Source organism: Pinus tabuliformis, chromosome 2_2, assembly GCF_031772625.1.
Source record: "Pinus tabuliformis cultivar Carrire ecotype Pingquan chromosome 2_2, CPIR1, whole genome shotgun sequence".
NCBI classification, from domain to species: domain Eukaryota; kingdom Viridiplantae; phylum Streptophyta; class Pinopsida; order Pinales; family Pinaceae; genus Pinus; species Pinus tabuliformis.
Genome location: NC_142300.1, coordinates 1,203,186,118 through 1,203,209,898, shown reverse-complemented (window position 1 = coordinate 1,203,209,898; position 23,781 = coordinate 1,203,186,118). Strand labels below are relative to the sequence as shown.

Here is a 23,781-nt window from a genome sequence, read left to right as displayed (position 1 = left end):
ACGAGCGAGGCAAATTTGGAGGATGATAGCACTGAAGGCACAACTCGAATGGGAGGGCTACAAGACTTTGGATTGAGGATTGCTCCCAAAAGGAAGCCGCCTAATATACCCGCATCACGTGAAGGTATTCCAAAAAGTAGTTCTTCCTGAGAATATTGTTTGTAGTCCGTCTTATGTTGCTCGTAGCATAGGTTGTGGAAGCCCTGTGAACTGTAGTAAAGGATCTCCTTTAACATTAAAAAAGAAAAGACCTCAAGTGGGACCTATGCAAGAGAAATTTGCTAAAAGACGTGATCGATGTAGTCCTCTTACAAAGGTTTTAGAGAACATCACAAAATTACCAGTTTCCAGTGTCTCTGATTATGATTATAGTGTACTTGAATCAGTTCATAAAGGGGCAATGGAGAGTGAAGTTGGTATTTTGTAGTCAAAGCAAGTGAAAGAATCAAGTTTATCAGCACTGCCTAGAAAAAGTTCAGTCTATACAGGAACCTCTTTGGAAAGAGAGATATCATTGCCGACTTCTCCACATGTCTTTGAAACCATAAATGGAGACTTCCGTTCTATTTCTATGATCACTGACAATGCATGCTCTAACTTGTCAGAGTATATAGATGGATCAATTGCTGCAATAATTATTGGTGCCCTGCTGCTAGGTATCCCCACAGCTATTCTGTTGTCAGCGTTGGTTTTCATTTCAGTTGCTATTATTATGGGTGTGTTTTTGCAATACAAGGAAGTTGATCAAGAAATTCAGAAAGATCATTGGTATCAAAACATAGTTAAAATGTTAATTGGACCCAACAAAAGAGCAGAATGGATCCTGAGGAATAATTTGAGATCATTATTTATAATTAGATTTGGTCTGTTGTTTGAGGATTTGCATGTTACCTCAGATAGAAAGTGTAGGGCTAAAAATGGCAGGGATAGAATATTAACTTCTAATGATGGAGAGTGTTGCGAATCTTGTTGGATATGTGTTCCCCGGTATTAAAGGAGAAATTGCAACTGGAATTGGCGGAACTCTGTTTCCCTTCATTAAAGGCGAAATCTTCCTTCAAAGCTATTTTTATTAAAAAATTGGTTTTTATTCAAACGGCAAAGGGAAGGTGAAAAGTCAAAGACCGAAAGCCAAAATTAAAACAAAGAATATCTACCATAGCAGAGAGATAGGAACGGATTGCCTATTTTGTCCTCAGTCACGATTTCATGGGATCCACGCTACAATTTTTGCCTTTTAATTGGTCATCAGAGAAATTCAAGTGGAACGCTGTTCTGTCTTTAGAACAGATGAATGGCTCTTTTTCTATCTTCATAATTTCAGTTGAAACAGCTCCCTATTTTCATCGATCTGTTTTCCCACCTCTGAGTTTATTTATTGTATTGTAAATCATTTGTAAAGGGTCTGAGTTCTGGGAGAAGTGTGGAAGAAAAACTCAGCGCTTCACTGTACAGTTTGGCAAGGAAATTAATGAAATGATGCAGCTCTGATTCATGAGATTCACGTGGTATGAGTTTAGCATATGTCTCTTCTTTTTGTTTCATATGTATTTCATTATGTTTTACCGTTCATTCATAAACGTTTCCAGTTGAATGTTTTTAAGTAAGAAAGGTAGAATACATTTTATATGCTCTGCCTTGTAAAGCATTCATACTTGGTGTGTCTTCTTCTGTTTGAAAAGGGTTCATGTATTATGCCATTTTCAGCTTCTCAACAATCTTTCCACTCCATATTATTTCAATTTGATTGCTAAACTTCTTGCCTATCTTGCCCCATGAAATACTCTATGTCTTTGAGATAATTTCTCCGCTCATGCTGTCCTTTGTCCCATACATCCCTGACAATTCAGCCATTCATTAAACTATCTCTTTCATATTTATTTACTAGCCTAAAATCAGTATTCATTTTGAGTCATCTTAGATCCTATTGTTTATTTTTATTGAGATTGACCCAGAGAGAGCCGTCTCCTGTCCTCGTAGGGCTAGCTACGAGGCTGAGCGGGGTTTGATGTGGACCTAGAATATTACCTTTTCAGCCTGAGGTAAATCTAGGCGCTAACATAATCTTCTACTTTCACCTCCAAAATCTGGGACAATAGCATAGGATAGATCATTTTACAATGTTTCCCCTAATCTCTTGATCCAACCTCTGGAAGGCAAACATGCCAAACTTGGGGGGTATATCTGCTACCACAATACCCATCATCATGCTTTTCATGGGAAGTTGAGACAAAGTGATGGCTAGGTCCTTGATTAATCCCAGACATTTCACTTTTATAGAGTCAAAAGAAAACAGGCCATGATAAGGCTTGGTAATGTCAAGACCCAATTAATCCATGACAGCCTTGGGCATTAGATTAAGGCTGGCTCCAGTGTCCAGAAGGCAGTTATGAAGGATTTTATCATGAATAGTCAGAGAGACAAAGAATGATGGGGAGATATCTTCACAATTTTCAATCATTGGGCTAAGAATAACAACTAGTTTGTCATCTTGTAGATTTACATAGTCAGTGGAGGCTTGGATGGCTTTAGGCTCAAGGGCCTCGAGGATGGATCTTTTGAAGGACTCATTCTTAACTAGTTCGATTAGAGGTATAGGTATTCTTAGCTTCTAGAATTCTGATTCAAAACTGGAAGGAGAAGGAGACTTGTCAGGGCCTCTTACCTCATGAGCTGGAGCTTTGAGGATGATGGGATCAACTGCCGGTTTCCTCTGCTTATTAGCTTGTTGTACTACAGGGAAAACAAATCTTTGAACATGAGTTTCCTTGGCATTATTCATCTTCAACCTTAGATTATATCGGTGTTGATCTTCAGTTTGTAGAACAACTTCACCGTCCCACTCTTGGTTGATCTGGTTATTGAATAATGACTTTTCATAGGCATCTAAGGTCAAAAAAGGGGCACTGCCTTTGTCTTCCATACAATGGATCTCATCATCTTCTTCAAACTTCTCTTCCTCCATGACTACATTTTGAAAAGGGGTCTTTACCCTTTGGTCTTCATTGGCATCTTTGCTTCTTTGCAGAATCTACAACTGCTCATTGGTTCTTCTATATGGATTTGGATCTCTAGGAGCAAAGGTGTTAGGAACTCTTCCTTTCCTAGGGTGCTGCTCAACCTTTAATTTGGAGATCTCAGAGGCTAATGACTCTATCATCTTGGTCATTTTATCTATCTTGGGATCTGAGGATGATGAAGACTCGCCCCTCTGTCTTCTTCTATCAACATTTCCCTTGAGCTTCTCTGCAGCCACGATGTTTGATTCTACTTCCAAGGCTGCATCCTGCATATCAGCCAAAGTAGCACATCAACTCTCCCTCAATAGTAAATGGAAGTCAGAATCAAAGGCACTGGTATAGATGAGTCTAGCAGAGGTAGTGGTGGGTTTTACTTCAACTGGTATCTTTTTGTACATGTGGTTAAACCTCTTATTAAAATCAGACAACAACTCACCATTTTCCCTCTTTAAGTTGCCCAACTTGGTGTGGTAGTAGAGTAGACCCTTCTTATCCCCCCAATGCTTTAGGAATGCATCATCTAAAGCCTTAATATCTGCTATAGATCTTGGGGTCAGTTCTCTACACCATTTTCTACCCTCTCCATCTAGACTTTGGATAAAGACTCTCATCCAGACATCATCTTCACTAATGTCCAGGTTATCAGCATAGCTATAGAATGATTCAAGATGTTATTTAGCTATAACACCTTCAGTCCCAGTGAAATTAGGTATATACTTCTGATATTCTCCAGTGGGCATGGCATTCAAAGGAGTGGGTAGTACTAGAGGCCCATACCTAGCAGCTATGATTCTTTCCATTTTGGTAGGTGCTTGTGGACCTGCCATAACTGTGGTGGCTATAAAGGTACTGGAAGTTTGAATGACAGAGGGCTGAAGAGTGACTGATAGGACTAAAGGAATATGATGGATAGGAGGTGAGGTTTCCTTTGGGCTTACAACAAAAGGAGAACCTAAAGAATAAGGAGCTTTATGAATTTTTGATATTTTTTTTTCACTGCTAGTGTTAGAAGATATACTCTCAACATGTATTTGTTCTATTACATGATTTTCTTGAAGAGATATAGAATATTGTTTAGATTTACCTGAACCTGATGCTCCTTTCTACAATACTTTTCTTCTTTGATGATTTTTTCAAGATCAGATACTGGGTCAGCTTGTGGCTTCTGAGGATTTCTCCAAGTATGGCTCACAAACTGAGCTAGAACTATGAAGTGGAGTGGCCTCAGTAGAGTCGCCAGATAGATGATTACAACCAAAAGAGTGCCTAGACTTTGTCTATCATCAAAGATGGATCTGTGTCATCTCCCACGGAAGCTGAGCTTCAGTCTCCTCTCCCCGGCAACAGTGCCAATTATGTTATCACTCCAAGAAGCTCTCCTAGGTTGTAGCTCGGAGATGCCTGGTAACATATAATATTCAATATTTTTCTCTGAACTATTGGAATGGATGAAGGTTTGGATCAAGCCAGATAACTATTTCAACTCTGTTTTCACTCCAAACATGCATGAACACCCTCAGCTTGACAAGGCTTTAGACCACTAATGCTCAATAGTTTATAGATTCAATGGATAGATGGAGAATATTGACTGTACCAGTAGATGCATACATAAACATATATGAATGGCTAGCTACAGGAAGTAAATGAAGCTTGCAAATCTAATTTATCAACGCATTGATAAGATGACAGTTATCTGGCATTAGACATAGAAGAAATCATGAATAGACTATCCAAGTGCAAGATTAGAACATAAGAGAAATGGATATTGAACATGTAACAACGAAAGAAGCTTGTATTACTAGGATGAAGATGAGACACTACAAGGAACAGAATATCCATAGTCTCAAGAAGTTGAACCCTTGTTGCATTTAACTTTCAACCATTTATAGGCCTTTTACAATGCTCTTGAGCTCTCAAAGGCTTGGAGTGTCTTAATCTATCCTCTCTGTCCTTTAACTGTTTGATGCCCTGACTAGGCAAGCATGGCTTGGAGGTTTCTTCTTCTGATAGTAGAGTAACCTCATTCTGGTAATTTGCAGCGCTGGCAAGGAGCTCGCTCATGCCAGAGATGCTCCATGATCTCTTTGGATTGATTCAGTTGTGTTGTGTTGTTGATGCTCCATGATCTATTTTGTTTCGGGCTGCATCGTGCTGTGGCCCCTTTTTTCCTTTCCGGCGTCTGTCTCCCAGAAACTGTTCCTGGCCTCTATTTTGTGATGGAATGGGTATCGGGCTTATGAAATCCCTACAATGGCACTTTGAAATCCCTTCAAATGCTAATCAATGATTGTTTTCCATTTTATACAGAAAACACTGCAACACTGTAAACTCTTGCCCATCTCTGTTTGTTTCAGATTTCAAAAGTCCTCAAATATGGTCTATTCATCTATTGGGTCCGCCCTTTGGGTCGCTATCGCATGTTGCTCACGGCTTGTCCCTATGTACTTTCTTTGTATTCTAGAAATACAATAATCGTGAAAATAACATGAAAATGGCTCCCTTCGAACTTCAAATATTATATATTTCCCTTTCCGAACCCTTTCGGGTCTGGGTCTTATCGCATCAGCGCTGCTCCAAGGTTCCCTTTGTATTTCATTAAAATACGTCAAACTGCGAAAATGCATTGAAAATGGCCTTCCTGCGGACCTGAAATCTTATGAAATAATACTTATAATACTGTCGGGTCTGGTTTGTCGGGTCACACGTATACCTATGCATAGGCCCCGCCCCATGGTGCTGCTCCACTGTGATATATCGATGTGATCTGATCGCAATCACATATCACGCATGCCTAGGGCCATTGCTAGTGCTCCTTGCAATCCCTGATAGTGATCCTGCGATGCGATGTGGGCTGTTGATCTGCGTGCTTGATCAACGATCCACATTGCATCGCTGATCACGATCGCAAGTTCCACTTGGTCTTCCCTTAATCTGCAGGCTTCCTCCCTTGATTGTGACCCGCCGATCCGGTCATCGGAGATCGCTGATCGTGGGTGTCTTTCGCCCAACCTTAGGTCCTCATATGTGCTTGGCTTATTACGATTTGCCGGTTAAATCTGGGTCGTTGATCGGTTAGATTTGACGGCTGCTGTGTGTTTCTATATTTATGCCTGCGATACATGTTTTTTCATGGTTTTCTCTGGTTTTTGCCTCCCGATAGTGATTTTCCGCCATTCCAAGTGCTCTTCTCCTACACTGGTTTTCATCTTTGGCAGGATTTTGTTGTCTTTTGAAGGCTTAAAGATCATATTTGGATTCATTTTTGGGTCAAATGCCAACAAGGCTAACAAGACTCGATATCGAGCTAGAGGGATTGTTTGTGTCCGCACTCATAATTTTACTTCACCACACCAACAAATTGAAATAATTAAGATATTGAGTAAACAATGCAATACATTATATTATTAAGTTATGATATGAGGAAGATATTGAAAAGACACTTAAATTACATAGTAATTGATATCAATTTCTCTTCTTCCACTTCTCCCTTTGACACACCCCCAAAATTTCCCATATTTTAATTTCGACCATATGGAAATGGAGGATAAAATCAAAGACCATCCAAAAGTTTTAAGTCGAGATATTGCAGTGAAAGTAAGACCCTTTCACTCTTTCTTTTCAATATTAATGGTTTCCTTCTCAAATGTCAATATGTGGGACTTATGAATTGTTAATCCCCAAGCAAGTCTCAATGGAAATTGTCTATTATGATATCTTTCAATAGGTATAATAGGAATAATATGAGGGAACAATTCATCCCTGGAACTCCAACATAGTTATCAAATTGTTGTCGCTGCTACAACACCCTCCAAAATTTTTCTATATTGGAATTTTGGAGCCTACCTTTTGTCTTGCGAATTGTTTCTTTTGGTCGTCAAGTGTTGTTGTATGTTTTTACACATGTTTCAAGTGTCCATGTTCCTTCCTAAGTGTCATAGGATCACTAAGAGAAGCAATAGCACATTTTGGAGTCATAGTACACTTCCTAGTCACAAAACGATTCTTATTGGTCACAACTATGCATACTTTTTCTGTTGCACTTGGAGATTGTTTGTGAACTGGTATTTTGATGTATATTTCTTAGTCATGGGTCTTGTCTAAGTTTTTCTGATGATTTGATGTGTGTTATGCTTGGAAATACCCCTAACTCAGTGTGTTTTCACATGTTTCACCATCCAGTACTTAGTCATTTTTTAGACTTTCTAAGCTTTCCCTCCAAGCTAGAAAGAGCACACTCTGCACTTTTAAGGCCTAGTGGAGACCCTCCTGGTTAGCTAGAACTATGACCTGCACCAACTTAATCCCTCTCTCTCCCTCCTATGCACAAGACACTTCTACTCAATAAACCGTCCTTTCTGACTGCATGGCTCTTCTTCTTGTACCACTCAAGCCTCTGTCTCCAATTGTGGTGCATTGTGCACTTTCAGTGGGTAGTGATGCCTCCTTTTGTTCCTTAGGACTGAGATTTGTGCCCTCCTTGTGTCCGTGGCCTTCCTCCCTAACGCATGGCATAATTTTAGTGGACAATTATACCCCCTTGCCTCTTGCAATTGGGACTTGCGCCCATCAAGCCTCCTCCTCTTCCAAAGTTGTGCATGGCGTAGTCTTAGTGAGCAGTGAAGCCCTCCTCTATCTCTTGCAAGTGCGCTCTACACTTGAAATGCCTCTTTCTCTCTCCTTTGCACATTGTTGAGCATAAGTTAAAAAATTTGCATGAATCATGATATAGTAGGATACTTTTGAGTTAATTTTTTCTTGCCATGAGTGATCTATACTTGTAGGTGTTAAGTAAAGCATGGAAATTATCTATGAAGAGATACACCAGGAAAGGTTTTCCTTAGAAGCATCTTGAAGACAGAAGGCACAAAGGAACTTTGTTTTGACAGTTGAAGGAATGATGGATCCAGATGATCAGAGTGACTCATGAAGCCTCATTACATCTCAAGACCCTTTGGAGGGTAGAAGGCAACAACAATGCAATATTTGTTACAAGTATTGAAGACATAGTGGTAGTGTCATCACTTCTCAAAGAAATCCATGTTACAAGTCACTATGAGTCCAAGTCATCAATTTCTATGACTTGTCATGTTGTCATCACATGATGATGTAATTTTGGAAAATATTGTAAATGTAAATATGTGGAAGTCCAAGAGTCATATATGGACAAAAGAGTCATTAGGAAAATTCCAAAAGTCTCATGGAAGTCAAAAGGTCACATTAGAAGTCCAAGAGTCATGAGGGTAGTCCAAGAGTCATGAGGAATATGAAAGGTCATTCCTCTTGTTATAAAAGAAGCATCATTACTCAAGGAAATGACTTTTCACCTTGGTTTCTCCACCTAGGAATTAGAGAGAAATATTATTCCTTTAGAGAAGAATTAGTGGCTTAACGCTCCACTATTGGAGTTAGTGGTGTCTCATTGTATCAATGTATCTTGGAACTTTCACTTAATATTTGAAGCTCATTAAGCCAACACACTTTCATGCATATATCGTGAATGTAATAAGACTATTCTTTATATGTTTGTGGTATGTGTGTTGTTCATATGTACTAAGGAAATTGAACTATTTCATTGACTTTGTTTCTCATCTTGTTAAATGTGTGTTGTAATTGTTTTAATGATCATTATGTCCATGTGAACTACTTCGCTAGACAGTTAATGATTCTTTCACATGTATGTGTGTGTGTGTCTTTATTGGAATAGCGCTAAGACTTTTCTTCTAAAGGCTCGCTTTATCTTCCCTTCTGGTGAAAGGACCTAGATACATATTACAATTAAACATTTCACAAGGCATACTTACTTGTTCATTCAAAAGTACATGTGCATTGCTCTCTCATGCTAACAACTGTAGCCAAGGAAAATCTTTAAGTATATGGAAGTCGGGCCACATTTCTCGATGGGTCTCCTATTCTAAATGGTGTGAGGTATAATTGGGACTTCATATCAGGGAGACCCCCCATATGTTGGTAGGATCCAACACTGTCAACATTTTGGTGCTAGAAGGAGGGAAATCTTTATATGGTTGATGATTCACCACATCCTAACAAAAAAAAATCTGTGCAAGGAATTAATGGTTTGATTTTAAATCCAACTCTCATTCCTGAGATAAGGGGTTCCTCTCATTGAAGCCCAGAATAGGCTTTTGGTGTCACTTACAATCAACTCCAGATAATCCAACCTATTACTCATCAATTTGCAAGAGCTCTTGGTTTAGTTCCTATTGCTGCTATTCTTCCTCATAAGCTGATAAATAAAGAAACAACTTGTCATGACATATTGGTTTATTTAGTGGATGTAACACCCTCTTCCCACATTTACCCAAGCTAACCAGTCGATCTGGGTAAACATGTGAGGAAGAGTTACTATGATATGATTCAACTCCCCATGTAAATTTAAGGAAGTGGAACCGACATGAAAAGACCAAATTGACCTTCCTCAAAAGATACAAAACCTTTAGGATCCAACCAACCCCTTCAAATGCCCAACCCCTGAGAGAACTTTCCCTTTCACTGCCCTAGAGCCTCAACCACTCCCATGAAAAGGAATGTATGTGATTGGGATCCTCTAGTCTCTCCCAAAGCAAGGCATCCATGTGACTGTGATGTTTTCTAGGTAGGTTTGTACCAGTGACCTTGGATTCTGTGCCACTTTTTAAGGGCTAGGACTTAGGCCACTACCCAGAAATTCATGAAACTTATAGAAATAAAAAATAACATCAAAACAAGGATACTAATGCAAACACTTGAACAAGGACTTGATCTGACCCCTACTAGCCATGATATACATTTCACCAAACATATCACAAACATGTAATATACAAGTCACAACAACAAATCTAAGCATAGGGGTCTCATACTTATCTGAGAATCATCAAAGAGGACTAATATCTCCTCACAATAGTTGTATTGTTATCTATTAGGTCATTTATTCACTAACATTTCATATACTAACTATATCCATATATCATCAATGTCATAAAACATACTTATAACCAGCAAATAACCAAAGATATATCAATGAGGAAACAACTGTTAAAGCCACATAATATCAAGTACATATACTCATAAAATACTAAAGGAAAGAATCTTTATTATCATATGAAAATCCAACCAAGTCAGGTACCTCCATGTACCACCTGATCATAGATTGGGATGAACCAAATCTCTCTTTAAGCTAATCACCCCCACACCATATTCTAAGCATGAATGTGGGATCTCATGAAACAAATCAAACAAAACCAAACTAGGGCTTACAAAGTCCAAACCACCACAACCCTCAACCAGTGATTCCACCTCATGATTAGACATAACTGTTGGAAATAATACTGAGAGGGGGGTGGGGGTGGGGGGGAGGGGTGAATCAGTATTAGTCAAATCAATAACTTTTTCTTTTCATACTCAAATTTATATACGCTACTTCAATGAAGGTAACTCATGTGTACATGCAACCGTATTTAAAGAAAGCAACGTATATCCAACAAACTTATGATTTAGTTAATTCATCATATGTTGATCTTTAATCATTGCCTCTATACTTCATTAACCTTATAAACAATAACCATGTGCAGTAATAACAGAATAAACCATCACACATAAGAAACACACATGAACATTGATATTTAAGGTGGAAACCCAATGCGGGACAAAAACCACCTTCTGATGTCTTCTTTTAATATTAGAAAAACTTGTTTACAAGCTTGTACTGGTGCAGACTCATACAAGTATTCAGGCACCCACCTGCAGAAGGCTATAACTTTCTCTTGTTTTCCAACTTCTACTAGAAGGGAGCTACAACCCCCTAGCTCTTGTACTAGCCGATTTGTTTACTAGTACGTAGGCGCTTGCCTACAGAAGGGTCCAACCTTCACTCATTTTCCCATTGCTACTAGAAGGGAGCTCCAACCCCCTGGCTCTTGTACTAATTGATCCATTCACTAGTACATAGGCGTCAACCTATAGAAGGCTACAACCTTCTCTCCTCCTCCAGGGACCACGTTTCATAAATTTTCATACTGGATACTCTTGAAACACAACACCACAATCTGAAGGCCACGTTTCATCCAATTTTCATACTAGACCCATTAGTAACATTGAAGCTCAAAATCAATCCCCACTGTAATACAACCATCAAATACATCTACATCAACCAATCACTGAAACTCAATCATCAATCTTTGAATCAACCACAAATGAATCAATCAATTACTGAAAACCCATCATCACTGAAGCAAATCACAATCAATCAATTTGAACATTCAGAACATTGTCACCAGAACACAAAGCGGAACCCAGAACTCTATATCAACAACCAAAACCAACTACAACTTCAAACATCATATTTCATAATGTATACACTACTTCAATGCAGCGAACCAGTGTGTATACACGCTTTTACCAAAGCGAACCAACGTACAAATCTTAAAACGTCATAATTATTCTAGACTTCAGTCATATCTAAATCAGAACATTCACAATGTAAATCATGCGTTAGTATTCAGATCTAGACTATCCACGATCAGACCACATAATGATAATTCATTTCAGGTCTTACGATCCTGATCCATCATTACATCTCATCCCTCATCAACCACTAAGGTTCATCCTTAGTTCAGATCAAGCAAAGCACCAGAAACCCATAACTTGCATATTTTCCTTTGATCTCACTTTCATAAGATATTCATTGCTTCCACACTTATCCCTTTGATCTTCTCCACCTTATATAGTTTTAGGTCTTTCTCAATACCTCAGACCGAAACCACTTAGGACTAATACCTTGGACCAAATACCTCAAACCAATACCTTGGACCAAAACCTTGATTTTCCATCCCATACGCACTTTTCCTTCTGTGAAAGTGCGTGCATATGTATATTATCCTTTTGTTCTATTAACTCACGTGTATACGCTATTTGGAAAAAATGAACCAGCATATACTTTTCTTTCTTCAATCTCTAGAGTCTGATTTGTAATCCTTTGTTGTTAACCTGTTGCACTGTGAATTGTCATCTATGTGAGTTGCCATCAAGGAGAACACCTATATCATAATGCCAACAATATCCCCCTTTGGACTTGATGGCAACCACAATACCAAGATACTCTCCCCCTTTGACATCAAGTGCAAAGGGCAGGCCAAGATATTCTCCCTCTTTGATATTCATTATGTTGTCCATGCTCCCCCTGAGTACATGAAGAGTCTACAAAGATATATTTTTTTAAAAGAATGACATGAATCTATAACTCAACTAAGTGAGTATGACATCCCTAAGACCAATGACTCATACATACATCAATCATCCAACCAATTGGGGATACACCAAATTTGACTCATCCACCCAACCAAGTGGAGATATACCAAATGTTTATACATGACTGAAATATCAATTATTACATCATCCTTCCCATGCATAGTGGGGTTACAAACTAGGTCTTTTCATGACCTTTACATCAAATGATATACATGACATTTATAACAAGAACCAACAATCTAAACAAGACCATGATAGTCATCAATAACTATCATACACCATATATGATTTTCATCACTAGCATCTGTCAGCAACATTAAGATCAACAACCTGTGTATGTCCATCATTAAACGAGTCACCTGAATCAAACAACTATGTGGATCAAGCAATATAATTATCTTCATGTACCAATATGTTCTAACATAATGTCAACAATGAATTATTAGAAGCATATGCCCCCCCTGAACCTGTGCCAGCTGTTCGCTGTCAGATCTGATCATTGCAAATATCAGTAAGAATCATCAAGGCATCATCATCAATAAGATATAGATCAACTTGTTAACAGCTTATGAGGACCAAAACACTTCCACATATCATCATCATATTGTAACCATCATTAAATAGAGTAGATAATTGATTGAACCATATCAGACCCCTTTTCCTGAGTCTGTCCCACTTCTTTTTCTTCAAAACCCCATATACGCGACTATGCAACTTCTAACTCACGTATATACGTGACTTGTCTGCATGATAATTGCATATGAGAATTGGAATTTTGAAGTTTCACACTTTTTTAGCTCCCCTTGAGTATGTTATGTCTATATACTGTGTTATGCCACATCCTTCTGATTGTACTTCCTTCTTATTCCATATCTTCAAGTGTGATGGTGTTTTCTACTTTTGGTATGGTGGCCAAAATTTTCTCCTACAGCCCTTTTCTATATGTCCAAACATTTTACATGCATAACATCTTACATGTTTCATATTTCTTCTATAAGAGTCAATGGCTTTGTGGCCAAACATATTGCAAGAAAAACAATATCCCTTAAAGTACCTAGAAGCTGATGATCTTTCTGTGTGATGTTCTTGAATCATTCTACTTCTGCATCTCACTGCAACATGTCCAAAATTATGACATACAAAACATTAAACATTATTCATAGGAGGAAATAACCAACTATCACTTACATAGTTAGGAGTAAAATATTTTCTTTGAATACTTTCTTTCCTTGGTTGTTGATGGGGTTGACTTCTCATCTCCTTGTTGAGCATTTCAGATTTTGCATTAGAGTTCTTTGCCTCATCTTGAGAGCTAGATTCACCTTCAACAAATTCATGAAAACCAAGACCAGTTTTGATGGTAGGAGACCTTTGACTACTAAGAATATTATCCAAAATCTTAGTACTATCTTGAAATCGTAACAGTTTATCCTTTTCTTCTAATTTACCTTTTAAGATATTTACCTCAACCTGATATTGTTCTTCCTTTTCAAGATATTGCTTCTTCATGATTTCTTCAGCCTTTCTTCCTTCTTCCACTTGTTGCCTTAATTTGAGAATCTCATTTTCTTGTTCTTCATCTGCTTGAGGTAGTTCTTCATTCTGCTTATTTGATTTTTCAAGATCTTCTTTTAGAGAGAGGATCTTAGCTTCAAGACTTTCATAGTAACTGGATCTATCTTTAAGTCTCTTGATTGTTGTGCTCTTTTCATTTACTTCATTTCTTAATGATGTCACTTCATCCTGCAGCTTTTGACATTGATCTCCCTTTTCCTTGTACTGCTTCCTTTCTTCCTCCAATTGAGCTTTTAATCTAGTAACTTCTTCTTTGAAAGCACACTCCCTTTTGTTAAATAGATCTTGTTGATCTCTAATTTTATTTGTGATTTTTTTAACTTCTACCTCTATATTTATTTCACTATCACTTTCAATATCTTCAACATTGCATGAAGAGAGCAAAGTATCACCAAAAGACCAAAAATTTGTACCTAATACTTCTTTTGCTTGTTCATCTTTAAACTGATGTGATTCTGAATCTCAATACTTGCTTCCACATGATGGCCTATTGTATCTATTGTTGTCACTATTCCTTTGAGATGTCTTCTTCCTCTGAGGCGCTTTCTTCTTTAGCTTCTTTCGTATTGTTTCTGCGGATCTCCTTCAAGCGATTAAGCTTCTGCCAAAGGATATTGCTCTGGTTCCAATTGTTGGAAATAATACAGAGAGGGGGGGGGTGTGAATCAATATTAGTCAAATCAATAACTTTTTCTTTTCATACTCAAATTTATATATGCTACTTCAATGAAGGTAACTCGCATGTACACACAAATGTCTTTAAAGAAAGCAACGTGTATCCAACAAACTTATGATTCAGCTAATTCATCATATGTTGATCTTTAATCAGTGCATCAGTACTTCATTAGCCATATAAACAGTAACCATGTGCAGTAATAACAGAATAAACCATCACACATAAGCAACACACATGAATGCCAATATTTAAGGTGGAAACCCAATGTGGGAAAAAAACCACCTGCTACTGTCTTCTTTTAATATTAGAAAAATATGTTTACAATCTTGTACTGGTGCAGACTCATACGAGTACACAAAGACCCACCTGTAGAAGGCTGCAACCTTCTCTCATTTTCTTGCTTCTACTGGAAGGGAGCTACAACCCCCTATCTCTTGTACTATCTGATCTGTTTACCAGTATGTAGGCGCTAGCCTACAGAAGGCTCCAACCTTCACTCATTTTCTAGCAGCTACTGGAAGGGAGCTCCAACCCCCTGGCTCTTGTACTAGCTGATCCATTCACTAGTACATAGGCACCAGCCTAGAGAAGGCTACGACCTTTTCTCTTCCTCCAGGGACCACGTTTCATAAATTTTTAGACTGGATACTCCTGGAACACAGCACCACAATCTGAAGGCCACATTTCATCCAATTTTCATACTGGACCCATCAGTAACATTGAAGCTCAAAATCAATCACCACTGCAATACAACCATCAAATACATCTGCATCAACCAATCACTAAAACTCAATCATCAATCTCTGAATCAACCACAACTGAATCAATCAATCACTAAAAACCCATCATCATTGAAGAAAATCACAATCAATCAATCTGAACATTCAGAACACTGTCACCAAAACACAGTCACCAGAACACAAAGCAAAACCCAGAACTCTGCATCAACAACCAGAACCAATTGCAACTTCAAACATCATATTTCATAATGTATACACTACTTCGATGTGCCGAACCAACGTGTATATGTGATTTTACCAAAGAGAACCAACATACAGATATTAAAACATCACAACTATTCCAGACTTCAGTCATTGGGGATTAGAACATTTACAGTGTAAATCATGCATTAGTATTCAGATCTAGACTATCCATGTTCAAACCACATAATGATAATTCATTTCAAGTCTTATGATCCTGATCCAACATTAGATCTCATCCCTCATCAACCACTAAGGTTCATCCTTAGTTCAGATCAAGCAAAGCACCATAAACCCATAACTTGCATATTTACTTTTGATCTCACTCTTCATAGGATATTCATTGCTTGCATGCTTATCCCTTTGATCTTCTCCTCCTTATATAGTTTTAGGTCTTTCTCAATACCTCGGACCAAAACCACTTAGGGCCAATACCTTGGACCAAATACCTCAGACCAATATCTCGGACCAAAACCACTTAGGATCAATACCTTGGACCAAATACCTCAGACCAATACCTTGGACCAAATACCTTGGACCAAAACCTTGATTTTCCATCCCATACGCGCTTTTCCTTCTGTGAAAGTGTGTGCATACGTATACGCTCCTTTCTTCCTACTAACCCACGTGTATACGCTATTTGGACAAAATGAACCAGCGTATACCTCTCTTTCTTCAATCTCTGGAGTCTGATTTGTAATCCTTTGCTGTTAACCTATTGCACTGTGAACTGTCATCTATGTGAGTTGCCATCAGGGACAACACCTATATCATAATGCCAAAAATAACTAACCATCACCAACTCGGTCTCTACCCAAGTTATCTAGGGCTCTAGAGTGTTTGTTTCAACCAAGGCTTCCAGGACTAGTAACTCAAGCCACAACTGTTGTCGGGCTCTAGAGCGTTTGTCCAAGCAGGGCTTCCAAGACTAGTAACTCAAACCACCAAGGGCTCCAAAATGTTTTTCCAACCAAGGCTTCTAGGACTAGTAACTCAACACAAGCTCTTACAGGGATTCTAGAGTGTTTTTCCAACCAAGGCTCCAGGAACTAGTAACTCAAACCACAACCAAAGGAACATGAAAACTAACTAGAACACAAAAGGAAAGAAACTCACAACACCATGGATATCTAGGAAATGGCAAGGTTAGGCAATTTTTTTTTCAATCTATGCAATCCTCTATGCCAATGATAGATCATGACCAAGAAACTACATGCATGCCAAAACTAGCAAGGAAATCATACATGCAACTCAGTACTTGCAAGAAAAGCATGTTGTAGCTGCTAATCCCGATGTCCTCTTGCGCTTTCCTGCTCTTATTTTTCCTTCTTGCTCCAAATCCAAAGTATGCCACACTCTTCCAAGAGTGATCCAAGAAAACTCTAAGTGTCCAAGAGTATGAGAGAGAGAGAGAGAGTAGAAAATGAGAACTAAAAAACTGAACTGAATCCACAGAATCATTTTTATTAATGAGGCCTCTGTTTTCCTCCTCACATGCAACCTATGATCTTTCACCTCCATTTTCTCCTATTTTCCATATTTTCATAAATAAAATGTCAATAAATGCCTCATGCCTTTCCAAAACCTTTTCCATTTCCTCTTCCAATTTCTATAGCCATTAATTAATCACAAGTGATCCCCATCACTATGTTTTTTTCCCAACATTTAGCTTGGAATACGTGTCCCATGACCTTGGTTATTATTTTTCCTTTATTAGCTTTATTACATGGATTTTTTTGACTAGGGTTGTTACAGAACCCTCCTCACTGGGGGAACACCATCCTCAGTGTTTAATGACACCTACAACCAACAAGACTGCTGAAGAGAGAAACATACTATGCACGGAGCTTTATAACTTAGCTCATTGCAGTATTTACAATGATCATTCAGTTGAGAAGGAAACCAACATGAGGAACATAACAACATGACAACCATAACAACATGGCATCCATACCCCTTATTGAAGCTTTATAACACAAATCATGGCAGTATTTACATCCATATAAATATGTACATATACCAAAATATCACACTAAAACATATGCCAATTACATTCACCCAATCACTGAATAGGAAAGGATGTGTAGACCACATCTAATCAACCATCTCCCACGTAGCTTCATCGGGCCCAAAGTGCTTCCATTTCACTTTAAACTGCTTGATTTCTCGGTTTAGGAGTATGAACATCTTTCTCTGCAAAATGAACTATGGTTCCGAATGGAATTCTCCTTTTGGATCCACCTCCAATACAAACCAATCAATCACATGATCAACATCTTTAACATACTTCTTAAGCAATGACACATTGAAAACATAATGGCATTTCACTGCCAGAGGAAGTGCAAGTCAATAGGCTATTGGTCCAATCCTCTCAAGAATATTGAAAGGTTCACAATATTGAGGTGTGATGTTGGCACATGATCCAATCCTCATGGATCTCTTCCTGGGCTTGATGCGCAAGTACACCTTTTCCCCAACCTGAAACTCCTTAAACATCCTGTTATGATATGCATAACTCTTATGCCTATCTTGTGTTGCCTTTGAATTCTTCTTAATAACCTACATTTCCTACCCATCTCTTCCAACATGTTCGGTCCTATCAATATCCTGTTAACTGGATCCAACTGATGGGAGTATTACAACTCCACCCACAGAGTGCCTTGAATGGACTCATCCTCAAAGATTCCTGGTACCCATTGTTGCAAACAAACTCAACCAGTGGAAGATACTCTTCCCATCTCTGCTACTGATGCATCACATACATCCTCAGCATGTCCTCCAATATATTGTTGATCCTCTATGTTTTTCCATCTTTCTACGGATGATAAGTAGTACTGAAGGCCAACTCTATACCCAAATCAGAAAATAACTCTTTCCAAAATATAGAAGTGAACTTGGCATCCTTGTTTGACACAATATTCTTCGAAACACTATGCAAACTCACTACATCTATGATGATGATATGTGCTATATCATTAGCTGAATATGCAGACTTCATTGGAATGAAGTGTTCTACCTTTTTCAACCTGTCAACCACAACCGTAATAGAATCATGTTGTCTAGATGTCCTCGGAAAACTTGTAATGAATTCTAGGGAAATGACCTCCCATTTCTACTATGGAATCAAAATTGGCTGTAGTAGACCACCTCTATACTTACACTCTTCTTTTGTCTGTTGACAATCCAATTACCTACCCACAAACTTTGCCACTTCTTTCTTCAAGTTCAACCGATAGTAGAACATTTTCACCGTTGTCAATGTCTTCTGATATCCTGGGTGAACTGAATATGGCTTAGCATGAAATTCCATCAAGATAAGATTCTTGAGATCAATGTAATTTGGCACATAGATCCCGTCCCTACATATGACCAAGCCATTTTCTTTGAGATGGTAGTCCACATCCTGATCACTGGTACCCTATTGTAACATGTGCATAAGCTCCCTATACTTGTCATCCTATTGACCTTCCTGCTAGATTTGATCCTGTAAATTTGTCCCATAGGAGATCATAGTTGCTATGTGATTTACCTGTACTCTCTTACTAAGAGAATCACAACCTTATTCTCTTTCCCTTTGATGTACCTGATCTCAAAGTTGAACTCACTGATCATGGCCAACCATCTAACTTACATAGGATTCAGATTCAATTGGTTAGATGGATACCTCAATCTACTCTGATCACTCATCAAGATGAATCGTTTGCCAAGAAGATAGTTCCTCCACATCTTCAAAGCATGGGTGATCATTGACAACTCAAGATCACGTGTCGGATAATTTCGCTCGTGCTCATTCAGTTTCCTTGATTCATAGCATACCACATGTCCTTCCTACATAAGGACTCCACCAAGCCCTCTCTTGCAAACATCTATACATACCACAAAATCTTTGTCCGGATCTACAATCTTTAGAACTGGAGCATTTGTCAACAATACTTTAACTACTCAAATCTGGCTGCACATTCCTCTGTCCATTCAAATTTCTTACCTTTTCTTTTCAACAATGGAATACGATAAGAAATCCGTGAGAAGTTCCTGATGAACCTCTTGTAATAACATGCTAACCCAATGCATGATCTTACCTAATCCACATTCCTAGGTTCTACCCTTCCATAATAGCTTCTACCTTTTCCAGATCCACTATTATGCCTTCCTTGGAAACCATATGTCCCAAGTAATGTACCTCTGTCTGAAAGAAACTGCATTTGTTAAGTTTAACATACAACTGATGCTCTCCTAACAATCTCAATATTGTTGCTAAGTGTTTGACATGATATTCCTCATTCTAAGAATATACCAATATATCATCAATGAATACAATCACAAGCTTATCCAAATAAGGACGAAATACACTATTCATCAAGCACATAAAAGTAGATGGAGCATTAGTCAAACCAAATGGAACTAAAACAAAATCATAATTCCCATACCTGGTCCAGAAAAAAGTCTTGTAGATGTCCTCTTCTTTGATGTGTACTTGATGGTATTCGGATCTCAGATCAATCTTCGGGAACACTACTTCTCCCTTCAATTGGTCAAACAATTCATCAATCCTCAGCAACATATACCTTTTCTTGATGGTCGTTTTGTTCAACTGCCTGTAATCAATGCATAACCTGAGATTACCATCCTTCTTCACAAATAATATTGGTGCACCCCAAGGTGAGACACTTGGCCTAATGTATACCTTGTCAAGCATTTCCTTCAATTTCAACTTCAACTCCACCAACTTCAGTGTGCTCATCTTGTAAGGTGCCTTTGATGCTGGTGCTGCCCTTGGTACTAACTCAATAGAAAACTCCACTTCCCTATGAGGTGGAAAATTTGAAATATCTTCTGAAAACACATCTTGAAACTGTTGTAAAATTGAGTACTTAATCAAGGCATCCACATCCTCAACTTCCTTACCTTTGTCACTGGAAATATGCACTATGAATAATACACACCCTTTCATGTGACTATGCTTCGTCTACATAACTGTCACCATTCTAACTAATGTTTCCTTCTTCTTACCCTGCAAGACTCTTTGTTCCCCATTGTCATCCAGGCACTTAATAACTTGTTGACGGTGCTGGACCCACCAACATGTCAAGGGGATCTCCCCGGTAATAAGTCCCAATTATACCTCAGATTGTTTGGTGTAGGAGTCCCAGTAGTGGGTCGTATGGTAATGCCTTGACCATGATTTCGCATAGAGGCAAGTAAGATAACTCTGTCAGTAGCAAGGGTGTGACCACTACAGTGAGTCAAAGGGAGGTGTATGAGAGGTTATAACACATGTGGGTTGAGATGAGTGTGCCCCTTGGCAACCTGTAACAATACTTAGATGGGAAGGGAACACACAAGTGAAGATGCATCACAAGCTGGAAAGCAAGTCAGTCGGAAATCCAAAGTGATGATTAAACCAACAACACATCTACAACAATATTCATATAATTGCTTACAAAATAGTTCATACACAACTATGTAAATTAAACAACATACATTGCTACATCAACCAAAACAATCCAACTACAATAAAAACATATGCATGAAAACGTGATGGCTCTTATTATATAAAGAAGTGTAAGTTCCAGTCATACAATACATCTATGTAAACCCAATAGCCCCAACAATGGAATGTTATAAGCACATCCACCTACTTCTCCAAAGATATGTACTAGCTCTATGCAGTGGAGAAGCCAAGGCGCGTTATAAAACTGTCCAAGCTCTTTCCAAGATAGTATTATCGGAAGCTTGGCTGACCAAAAGCATAGACAATGAGTTATGAGGGACTATTTATAGCAAAGGGTGGGGTGACCCTTGACATTCCCATTTGTGATAGTTCATCTACCCTCATGATTATTCATCTACTCTATCACTGTTACATCCAACTATTGACACTTGAATTACACTTGACATGACGTTACATTACAATGCACATGTACTCATGTGAGACAACATGGCTTGAGCAAGACATGCAAGACATCACTGACACTTGGTCCGTTGTGATGACACCAACTCTTTGGTATGCTTGTGATGGTGAAGGTGGTAAGCCGATGCCAAGCTTGGTCATCCGTGATGGTGTGCATGTTGATCTAAGGATGATCTAAGGTTGTCATTGATGTCAACCCAAGCAGCACCAAGGATGACCATCAACTTCCATGCTACATTGGGCATCATCATTCATGGTTTCTTGTTTCATAACCATCGTAGGAATACTCTACTCAAAGGTATCTTTATATTGGTATATAGCTCTCCTCATAATTCCTTACGGTTTGTAAGTTATTCAATATTGAAATTAGTAACCCCAATTAGTGGGCTAAAACACCATGGGGTTGTGGCATGACATTTATCATTGAATAGTTAATAATTAATAGTTTTTCAAGCTCCTAAAATCCCTCCAACATTCTCTATAGAAGCCTCTCTCAACTTTATAAAAAGAAATCTCATATATCCTCCAAAAGTAGTGATTGTGGCATTTTTGCTATAACTTTATTTATATGAAGTCTTAGATGCTGAAATTAAAACCCATTTGAGCCAAAGTCCTGATGAATGTCGTGACTGAATTTCAGATCTTGTTTCGCTATATTTTCGGAGATATGATTTGTGGAATTTAGGGTTTTTGCAAACTCCTGAATTTCATCTCCACAAGATGACCTCGGGAAATCGTCATAACTCTCTCTTTGCGAAGAGGATTGGAATTATGTAAAAAGTGGTGGATAGTGCATAGACTGGAGTTTTCTATGTATCAATTTGAGAGATGAAGGAGGAAACAGTGACACGTGGTATGCTGTAAAGTTTGCTCTACTGAACTATTCCATAATTAGGTCATTATGAGAGATTGGGCATAACTTTGCCTTGAAGAATCCAAATCGGGTCAGACCCATGGCATTGGAAAAAAGACTTAGAGGGATCCTACAAGACCGAAGATCACATATTGGGAATCTGAAATCACAGAGATAAATCAGATTCAATATCGTTCTCCTAGAAGGCAAGAAAGAAAAAACTAGATTAAGTGCTATCAAGGGCCGCAAAGGACCAGACTCTCTAGGGCAGCAAAGAGCAAGGTGCAACAAAATGATGAAGCAGAGGTAAGCTCCAGGTAAGTATCTTCTATATGTGCATGGTCATCTCTTAATTTCATTAGTTTCTTTGTATTTTAATTTGTTGTTTTTGTTTAGCACTGACATATGCTCTGCAGGATGAGGTAAGTTTTGCTATTATCATGTCATGGGTATTTCCTTGAAGACTTTTTGCAGGTATTATATATTCATCAAGAGAAGACTCAATGCATAATATAATTTTCTGAATAGTGAGAAAGGTTAGCATGACAAAAGCAACAATCAAGGTGCAGAACAACAATAAGAAGTTCACCACATGAAGTCTTCAAGTGGGTAGTACTACATACAATCATTGTAAACATATCATTGTATAGAGTCATTGTAAAAACATCATTGTAAAAGTCGTACAAGTGTTTATCTGCCAATATTTGAAGAGGCAGTGTCGGGAGTTCTAGTATCATCCTTAGGTGGTTGTGTCATAGTTGGGGTTATGGTCTAGTGTGTCTTCGTCTTCTACATGATTGTAAAGTGGACCATTTTCCCTAGTACGAGAGTCCATTCTTCTTTTATTCTTCTATAGGGTGGTAGGGTGGTGCTAGGGTGAGTTGTAGCTTATTGGGTTCTAGGGCATCCATTTAGTTGAATACTGAAGAATATCGAGTGTTGGAGCATCCATCCAGTGGGAGCTGGAGAAGAATGCTTTTCTAGATTCTAGGAAGTTGAAGATTTATTTTCAATTGGAGTTTAAGATTAAAGAATTATTAGAAAAATGTTCAAGTTGTTTTTGTCCCGGAGGGGTTTTCCACCTTAAAAATTGTGCACATTGGTCTTCCTTTTGTTTACTTCTATCATTGTACAAACACTAATAATAATTGAAGATTAACTAATGCTCTGAAAAATTAATAATAATAGTAATTGAAAGGAATATTGATTCACCCCCCCCCGCTCAGTATTTCCAACAATTGGTATTAGAGTTTGGTTCCTTCAATCATAGTTTAAGAACTAGAAGGAGATCATGGAGCATACCAAGATTGATGTACCTCTGTTGAATGAAAATAATTATGCACTTTGAAAAGGAAGAATGGAGGTATATCTCTTGGCACAAGGTTATGAAGTATGGGACACTGTTCAAAATGGCTTTACATATGATCTAAAAATGGGGCACTTAGGCTTCTTGTCTAAGTTACAAGAACCTCTCCCACTTCCAAAGCTTGAAATATTCCCAAGTCTTATTGTTTAACCAATGC

At 38.3% G+C, this 23,781-nt stretch overlaps 1 protein-coding gene across 1 annotated transcript in view; it reads left to right on the top strand.

Annotated features, from left to right (window-relative positions):
- The first annotated feature begins 265 nt into the window (after positions 1–265).
- The window catches only part of LOC149197807 (alpha-dioxygenase 1-like), a 182,188-nt gene continuing 158,672 nt past the window's right edge, over positions 266–23,781 (top strand). The window contains exons 1-2 of the mRNA XM_089408815.1: positions 266–416; positions 606–768. Coding sequence (XP_089264941.1) covers positions 266–416; positions 606–768 — 314 coding nt within the window. The remainder of the gene's footprint in view (positions 417–605; positions 769–23,781) is intronic.